This window comes from Rhincodon typus, chromosome 23 (assembly GCF_021869965.1).
Source record: "Rhincodon typus isolate 14 chromosome 23, sRhiTyp1.1, whole genome shotgun sequence".
Taxonomy (NCBI): domain Eukaryota; kingdom Metazoa; phylum Chordata; class Chondrichthyes; order Orectolobiformes; family Rhincodontidae; genus Rhincodon; species Rhincodon typus.
The window spans coordinates 3306362-3315973 of NC_063354.1; the positions used below are offsets into that span (position 1 = coordinate 3306362).

The window sequence follows — 9612 nt, forward strand, 5'->3', positions numbered from 1 at the left end:
TTCTGTCCCGAGTGTAATCTGTGATTCTGTCCCGGGTGTGATCTGTGATTCTGTCCCGAGTGTGATCTGTGATTCTGTCCCGGGTGTGATCTGTGTTTCTGTCCCGGGTGTAATCTGTGATTCTGTCCCGGGTGTAATCTCTGTCCCGGGTTAAATCTGTCTCTGTGGTTGAACACACTTTTCCCAGAGTGTTCCGGGATAGCCACCACATGGTGTCTCTGTTCCCCGTCCTACTCTTTCCTCAATCTAACGGGAAAGTTGGAGTTTGAGTGAAGTGGGGCCACTGAGAGTGGCGGAGGCTGTTGAACAGGCTGAAGGTGTGTCCCAGGCTGGACCGAGAGCTGCAGTGAGTGTCTGTGCAGGAGCTGGGGGACAGAGAGGGAGAGGCGGCCCTAGCTCACGGTGTGCTCTGTCTTGCTGCAGGTCCCGGGATGAGAGCGGACGGGCAGCGGCTGCAGTGAGCGGCCGGGCCGGGCCGGAGCATGCTGTCCGGGGAGGGGGCTAGCAACCTCTCCCGGCAAAGCCTCCACTTCCCTGCGGGCTTACTCATCAGCTCCCCGAAAAGGCGAGTCCCCAAGCTGGGCAGGAAACAGAGTAACGGATCGGTGCTGTAAGTATCAGGAACATTTACTGTTCATATCAGGAGCAGGGAGAGAGGGTACGGACAATCCAGGCTTGGGAATGAGGGGAATGCCAGTGTAATATCTACACAGAGGTGGCATGCAATCGTTTGCTGAAAGGAGGCAAGGAACCAGAAAGTGTTTGTTACAAACTGTAAGTGTTGTTGTTTGGAATGGATGGTTTTGGACTGTGGGAGTATGAGTGGGTGAGGGAATGCAGACTTCAGGATCCAGCCCCATGTCCTGGTGATGAGGATTGGTCACATTGATGCTGGGAGCTTCCCATCAGCCGACACCATGACCGAGTGATGTGGACAGGACCGGGGCTATAGACGTACATGGTTCCAACAAGGAGTGAGCCCCTCAGCCCTTGAGGTACGTTACACCGGGCAATAAGGTCATGGCTAATCTGATTCCTCCACATTTCCACCTGCAACTGCTGACCCTCACACTTTTGATTATCAAGAATCTGCCCACCCCTGCCTTAAAAATATCCAAGGACTCTGCTTCCATCATCTTATCAAGAAAAGAGTTCCATAGACTCCCCACCATTTGTGAGAAAAACATTTTCCTCATCTTTGCCTTAAATAGACAACCCTTTATCCTTGGAGAATGTCCTCTCATTCTGGAGGAGGGAGATTCTGTCACATTGCCAGTTTATGCTGCTCAAAGCACTGGGCCTTGCTCAGAGTGGAGCTTTGAATTTCCTTCAGTGTTCAAATAAATTGGAGCCAGGGATTTCTGCAAACGCCGATTCCAGCATCAGCCTGTCCTCCGAGTTCGAGGCAGAGCTGTGAACCAGGCAAGAGGCCAAGGCTGTGTCACAGACTGGCACTCAGATCTTAGCTGGTACACTCTGACCAAAGCACGGAGGCTAATGATTAACCAGCAGCCAGGCTACACTCATTCTTCCTCTCACTCTCGCTTAGTTGAGTTGGTTGAGAGATTTGGCAAGGGGGAGACTCAGGGACTTGAAAGGGCATCTATATTTTATTTCTAAAGTTATTCATCATGATGTTAACTGCGGAGTTTGTGTTTAAGATATAGCCAGAGTTGTGTATATGATTGGGTTTTATATCACTGACAAGACCAGCATTTATTACCCATCTCCAATTGCGCTTGAGAAGGTGGTAGTGAGCTGCTGCCCTGAACCGCTGCAGTCCATGTGCTGTGGGTTGATCCACAATGCCCTTAGGAAGAGAATTTTACCATTTTGACCTAGAAACACTGAAGGAATGGTGATATATTTCCAAGTCAGGATAGTGAGTGACTTGGAGATGATAGTTCTCCCTACTGTCCTTGTGCTACAGGTTGATAGAGGTTCTGGGTTTGGAAGGTTTGTTCAGAGGTGCCTTGGTGAGTTAGTGTTGTGCATTTCAGTGATAAGCTGCAGAGATAGTTAGTCACGGATTGCTGTTAATGTGGTCTACATGAACTTCCAAAAGACGTTTGAGATTGTGCTACACAAAAGACAGGTGAGGAAAATGATAGCTCATGGAATAGAAGGCTCAGCAGCAATATTGACACAGAATTAGTGGAGCGACAAAATGGATACTTTTCAGGCTTGAGGAAGGTGTGTGTTGAAGGCCCCCAGAGCTCAGTGTTTGGAGCTTTGCTTTGTCGGCGATACATTATTAATTGTATCGGGCAGAAATTCAAAATTGATGGGTGATAAGGAACTTGGAAGCATTGTAAATTGTAAGGAAGACAATATAGATCTTTCAAAAGGACATGGCTAAGTTTTTGGAATGGATGGACCGGTGGCAGGTGAAGCTCAATACAAAGAAATCTGACAAGGTGCAGGAGCAGGGGTGTATATAATCAAAGGTAGCACGGTGAGGTTAGCCGAGTAGTTAATATAGCATGTGGTACACTGGGCTTTATTAACAGGGGCTCAGAGAGTAGGAAGGTTATGTTGAACTCGTATAAATCACCAGTTTGGGTTCAGGTGGAGCCTTATGACCCTTTCTGGGCACGATACTATTGGAGGGGTATATGGGCATTGTAGAGAGTGCACAAGGGATTTATGAGAATGGTTCCAGGAATGAGGAACTTCAGTCATCAAGATAGACTGGAGAAGTTGGGACTGTTTTATTTGGAGGAGCCTGAGAGAAGATCGGATTCATTATCATGTGGTGTGGACAGAGTAACCTGGAAGAAAAAGTTCCCACTTGTGAAAAATTTGAAAATGAGAAGGCACAGATTTAAAGTAATTCGTAAAAGATGCAAAAATGATCTGAGGAAAATGTTTTTCATGCAGCAAGTCAATAGTGTTTGGAATGCACAGCCTGAGAGCATGGTGGGACATTCAAAAAGGAATGAGATGGTTGTATAAAAAGTAACAGTGTGAAGGGTTATGGGAAGAAGGCTGGAAAACGGCACAAGGTGGGATGCTCACTCTGGGGGGCTGGCACGGGCCTGATGGCTGCCCTTATATACACAAATCAGTCTGTGACCTTGTAGATCATACACACTGCTGTTACTGTGCATCGCTGGTGGAGGGAGTGAATGTTGAAGGTTGTGGGTGTGGTGCCAGTCAAGCAGCTGTTTTTGTCCTGGATGGTGCCAAGCTTCTTGAGTGTTGTTGGAGTTGCACCCATCCAAGCAAATGGGGAGTATTCCATCACACTCCTGAATTGTGCCGTATGGATGATGGACAGTCTTTGGGAGTCGGGAGTTGAGTTACTTGCTGCAGGATTCCCAGCTTGTTGTAACCACTATGTTTATATGGTTAGTCTTGTTGAGTTTCCGGTCAATGGTAACCCTCACTAATGGATGTTTTGGATGATTTAGATATGAATATATGAGGTATAGTTAGTAAGTTTGATGATGACATCAAAATATGTGGTGCAGTGAAGAAGGTTATCTCAAAGTACAATGGGATCTTGATCAGATGGGCCAATGGGCTGAGGAGTGGCAGATGGAAATTAACTTAGATAAATGTGAGGTGTTGCGTTTTGGTAAGGCAAACCAGGGCAAGACTTACACAATAAATATTAGGGCCCTGGGGAATGTTGCTGAACTAAGAGACCGAGGGGTGCAGGTTCATAGTTCCTTGAAAGTGGAATCCCAGGTAGATAGGATAGTGAAGAAGGCATTTGGTATGCTTGCCTTCATTGGTCTGTGCATTGAGTACAGGAGTTTGGATGTCATGTTGTGGCTGCACAGCACATTGGTTAGGCCACGTTTGGTGTACGGCTTTCAATTCTGGTCTCAAACACAGGAACAATAACAGAAGTTGCTGGAAATGCTCAGCAGGTCTGGCAGCATCTGTGAAGAAAAAAATCAGAGTTAATCCTTCTAGTCCGGTGACCCTTTTTGTCGGTGGACAAGAAGAAAGATTGGAACAGAAATCCTGTCGGAGAGAGGAACAGAACATCTTTAAAGTGGGGATGCCTACAAGAGATGTGGCAGTGAGTTAAGTACTAAATAAAAACCTGAAGAACTGCGGATGCTGTAAAGCAGGAACAAAAACAGAAGAGATAACAAGGTGTAGAGCTGGATGAACACAGCAGGCCAAGCAGCATCATAGGAGCAGGAAGGCTGATGTTTGAATGAACATTGTGTAATCATCGGCGAACATTCCTGCTTCTGACCTTATGATGGAGGGAAGGTCATTAATGAAGCAGCTGAAAGTTACTGGACACTACCCTGAGGGATTCCTGCAGAGGTGTCTTGCCCTCCACCCTCCTGTTTTGCTAGGGCTCCTTGATGCCACACTCAGTCAAATCTTGCCTTGATGTCAAGGACAATGACTCTTACTTTCCTGCTGGAATTCAGCTCCTTTGTTCATGTTTGAACTGAGGCTGTAAAGAGGTCAGGAGCCCAATGGCCCTGGTGAACTGAGCATCAATGAGCAGGCTATTACTGAGTAAGTGCCACTTGTTAGCACTGTCAGTGACCCCTTCCATTAGTTTAATGATGATCGAGAGTAAACTGATGGCCTGGTAATTCACTGAATTAGATTTTGAGTACAGGACATACCTGGGCAATTTTCTACATTGTCTGGTAGACACCAGTGCTGTAACTGTGCTGGAACAGCTTGCCTCGGGGAGCAGCAAGTTCTGGAGCACAAGTCTTCAGTACTATTGCCAAAATGTTGCCAGGGCCCTTGGCTTTTGAAGTATCCAGTGCTTCCAGCTGTTTCTTGATATCACATGGAGTGAATTGAATTGGCTTAAGACTGGTATCTGCAATGTTGGGGACCTTTGGAAGAGGCCAAGATGGATTATCCACTTGGCACATGGTTGAAGATTGCTGTGAAAGGGTTCAACCATGGGATTTTTTACTGATATGCTGATCTCCCTCTTCATTGAGGATGGGGATATTTGTGGAGCTGCCTCCTCCAGTGAGCTGTTTAATTGTCCACCACCATTCCCGACTGAATATGGCAGGACTGCAGAGCTTAGATCTGATTCACTGGTTGTGGGATCACTTAGCTCTGTCTATCACCTGCTGTTTCTTCTGTTTAGCAAGTAGTCCTGTTTGGTAGCTTCATTTGACACCTCGTCTTCAGGTCTGCCTGGTACTGCTCCTGGCATGCCCTCTTGAACTCTCCATTGAGCCTGGGGTTAATCCCCTGGGTTGATGGTTATGGGAGATACTGACATGTGCCATGCCATGAGATTATAGGTTCTTATTGAAGGCCTGAACAATTAAGAGAAGTGAAAGATAACAATTTGGGAGGCAAGAAAGAAATATGAAATCAAACTGTCAAGGAACGTAAAATAGACCAGTAAAACATGTTGCAATTATTGTTAGGGAAAGTAGAAAGCTGGGATGGAAATGGAACCATTAAAGGACAGATAGGATAACTCAACAGAAAGATGGCAGAAATTTTAATAATTATTTTGCTTTAGTATTTACTAGAGATTTAGAATAGAGAGAAATGACACTGAATGATGTGATGTTTCGTGACATAGTTACATTTAAAGTGAAAAAGGGATGTATTGAAATGAACAGAATGGTTTGTTCACTTGCTTCAATTCCGAAAGCAGTGATTGACAGGAAAGGGGAGTTATTTAGAAAGGCAGACAGTTCTCACTGATCAGTGCTGGGACTATTGTCCACAATTTAAGCTGTCCATTTGGATTTTGGAATCAAAAACACACTTTCCACATTTGTGGACATCACAAAGTTAGAAACATAGAAATGCAGAAAGTAGGAGCGGAAGTAGGCCATTCGGCCCATAAAGCCTGCTCTGCCATTCAATTTGATCTTGACCAATCATCCAACTCTAAAGTCTGTTCCTGCTTTTTCCCCACATTCTTTGATCCCTTTAGCCCAAGTGCTATATCCATTTCCTTCTTGAAATCATACAATGTTTTGGCTTCGACCGCTGAGACAAAAGCGAGCTGGTGGATGAAGGCCTTTGACAAGGTGCTGCAGAGGAGGCTGCTAAATAAGATAAGAGCCCATGGTGTTAGGTGCAAGGTACAGGCATGGATAGAGGATTGGCTGGCTGACTGGCAGAAGGTAGAGAGTGGGGATAAATGGGTCTTTTTCGGGATGGAAGCCAGTGACGAGTGGAGTTCCGTAGGGGTCAGTGTTGGGACCACAACTATTCATGTTGTACATTAATGATCTGGATGAAGGAACTGAGGACATTGTTGCTAAGTTTGTAGATGACACAAAGATAGGTGGAGGGACAGGTATTGTTGAGGAAGCGGGGAGGCTGCAGAAGGACTTGGACAGGCCAGGGGAGTGGGCAAAGAAGTGACAGATGGCATGAAATGTCAGCAAGTGTGAGATTATGCACTTTGGTAGGAAGAATAGAGGTGTAGACTATTTTCAAAACGGAGAAAGGCTTCAGAAATCTGAAGCACAAAGGGATTTAGGAATCCTAATTCAGGATTCTCTTAAGGTAAACATGTAGGTTCAGTTGGAAGTTAGGAAGGCAAATGCAATGTTAGCATTTACTCAGAGAGGGAGGGCTGGAAAACATGAGCAGTGATACTGCTGAGACTGTATAAGGCTCTGATCAGACCACATTTGGAATACTGTCAGCAGTTTTGCATCCTGTATCTAAGAAAGGATGTGCTGGTGTTGGAAGGGGTCCAGAGGAGTTTTACAAGAATGATCCCAGGGATGAAGGGCTTGTCATATGAGGAGCAGTTGAGGATTCTGGGTTTGTACTCAATGGAGTTTTCAAGTGTGAAGGGGATCTCATTAAAACTTACAGAGGCCTGGATAGAGTGGATGTGGAGACGATGTTTCCACTAGTAGCAGAGACTAGGACCTGAGGGCACAGCCTCTGAGTGAAGGGACAACCTTTAGAACTGAGATGAGGGTTTTTTTTCAGCCAGAGAGTGGTGAATCTGTGGAACTGATGGCCACAGAGGGCTGTGTAGGCCAAGTCATTGAGTGTAATTAAGACAGAGATAGATAGGTTCTTGACTGGTAAGGGGATCAAAGATTGCAGGGAGAAGGCAGGCGAATGGAGTTGAGAAACATATCAGCCATTATCGAATAATAGAGCAGACTCGATGGGCCGAATGGCCAAATTCTGCTCCTATAGCTTATGGTGTTATAGTCTTTCTGTGGTAGTGAATTCCACAGACTCACCACTCTAGCTGAAGAAATTTCTCCTCTCAATCCTATATGGTTTACCCCTCATCCTTAAACTATAATCCCTGGTTCTGGACTTCCCCACCATTGGGAACAGCCTTCCTGTATCTAACCTGTCTCGCCTTGTTAGAAGTTGGGGAGGATAGCCAATACTAAAGTGGACTGCAACAAGTGATAGGAGGACATAATAAATTTATAGAATGGGAAATAATTGGCAAATGATGTTTATCACAGATAAATGTGAGGTCATACATTTTGTTCAGAGACGGAGGTCACTTTTTACTGGGAAGGAGGAATCCAGGAACAAGGGGATCTGGAATGAAAATTCATTAACTCCTAACTGTTCTGCCAAGGTTTAGTGAGGCAAAAAGTTAGAGCAAACCATGCTCTAGACTACAATTCAGAAGGAATAGAATTGAAAATTAGGAAAGTGGTGCAAAACCTGCGATATCAAAATGAAAACTGAAAATGCTGGAAATACTCAGCAGGCTGTGGCAGCATTTGTAGAGAAACGGACAACTGACTGGACTTCAGAAGAATGAGAGGTGATCTGATTGACAAGATTTGGAAGGGCTTATCAGGGAGTCTAAAATATGGGAGCAAAATCATTTTAGACTGAGCTGGGGAGGAATTTCTTCACTCTAAAGCCTGAGTGTGTTTGGAATTCTCCACCCCAGAGGACTGGAAGTTCCATTATTGAATATATATTTAAGGCTGGGATCACCTGATTTCATGTTTATTAGAAAGAGGGTGGGAAATTGGAGTTGAAACCCAAGATCAGCCACAAACATACTGAATGGTGGAGAGGACTGGAAGAGCTGGATGGACCATTCCTGCTCCTGTTTACTTGTGTTTATTTAGCTTGCTGGTTGTGCCACACAACATGATGGCACTGAGACAGATGGTGAGGGAACCTACAAGATGGCAAGATCTACCCGATCTCATCCTCATCTATCTGTCTGCTGCAGATGCACCTGTCCATGACAGTATTGGTAGAAGTGATATTGCACTGTCCTTGTGGAGATAAAGTTCTATCTTCACATTGAGTTAATTGGTAGTACCACTATGCTGAATCAGACAGACTTTGAATAGATCGAGCAACTCGAGACTGGGCATCCATGAGGTGCTGTGGGCCATCAACAGCAGCAGAATTGTACTCCAGCACAATCTGTAACCTCATGGCCCGGCATATCCCCCACTCAACCATTACCATCAAGCCAGGGGATCAACCGAGAGTGTGGGGGGGTGCGAATCATCAAATCATGCATTACAGAAGAGGCCTTTCAGCCCATGAAGTCTACACCATGAAAACTACACTAAATCTACACTAATCTCACTTTCCAGCCATTATCCCATTGCCCTGAATGTTATTCATTATAAGTGCTGATCCAAGTACTTTTTAATGGTTGTGAGGCTTCCCGCCTCAACTACCCTCCCAAGTAGTGATTTCCAGACCACCCCCACCACCCTTAATTACATCTTATAATCTTATGCACCTCTATCAGGTCCTCCCTCAACTTTCTCTGCTCCAAAGAAAACCTGAGCTTAGCCAGCCTCTCTTCATTACTGAACTGATTCATCTCAGGCAATATCCTGGTGAATCTACTCTGCACCCCCTCTAGTGCAATCACATCCTGTGGTCTAACCAAAATCCTTTACAGATCCTTGCTGTTATAATCTATGTCATGACTGATGAACTTAAGTATCTTGTCTGCCTTTTTAACTGCCCTATTAACCTGTCCTGCTACTTTCAGGGATCTATGGACAAGCTCCCCCAGATGCCTCTGTTCTTCTGAGCTTCCTGCCATCATTGAGTATTTCCTTGCCTAGTTACTTCTTCCAAAGTACTTCCCCTCACATTTATCAGGGTTAAATTGCACCTGCCACTGATTTACCAATCTGACCAATCTGTTTATATACTCCTGTGTCAACCTAGTGAAGCTATCAGACAGGATTACTTGCAGCTATCTTCAGCACCAAGTGATAGACAGAACTCAGCGATACCACATTCAATGGATCAGATCTAAGGTGCGCCAATCTGACAACATTCCAGCAACAGTCCTGAAGACTCATGTTCCAGAACTTGCCGCATCCCTAGTCAAGCTGTTCCAGTGCAGCAACAACACTGGCATGAACCTGACAATATGGAAAGTTGCCCAGTTATGTACTGTCAAAAAAAACAACAGGACAAATCTGTACCAGTCAGTTATTATCTGTCAGTCTACTCTCAATCATCAGCAAAACGATGGGAGTGTCATCAACAGTGCTGTCAAGAGGCACTTGCTCAGCAATAACCTGCTCACTGACATTCAGAGATAGCAGGAACTGCAGATGCTGGAGAATCTGAGATAACAAGGTGTAGAGCTGGATGAACACAACAGGCCAAGCAGCATCAGAGGAGCAGGAAGGCTGACGTTTCGGGCCT

General features: G+C 45.2%; 1 protein-coding gene across 3 annotated transcripts in view; it reads left to right on the plus strand.

Annotated features, from left to right (window-relative positions):
• Positions 1 to 199: 199 nt before the first annotated feature.
• Positions 200 to 9612, plus strand: part of si:ch73-281f12.4 (Ras-associating and dilute domain-containing protein-like) — an 81057-nt gene continuing 71644 nt past the window's right edge. For 2 of the 3 annotated variants that reach the window (XR_007264599.1, XM_048610979.1), the window contains exons 1-2: positions 200 to 346; positions 424 to 610. Coding sequence is in view for 2 of the 3 variants with exons in the window: in XM_048610979.1 (XP_048466936.1) it covers positions 483 to 610 (128 nt within the window). In the remaining variant the exon portion in view is untranslated. The remainder of the gene's footprint in view (positions 347 to 423; positions 611 to 9612) is intronic. The other variant, XM_048610980.1, reaches the window with a different exon arrangement.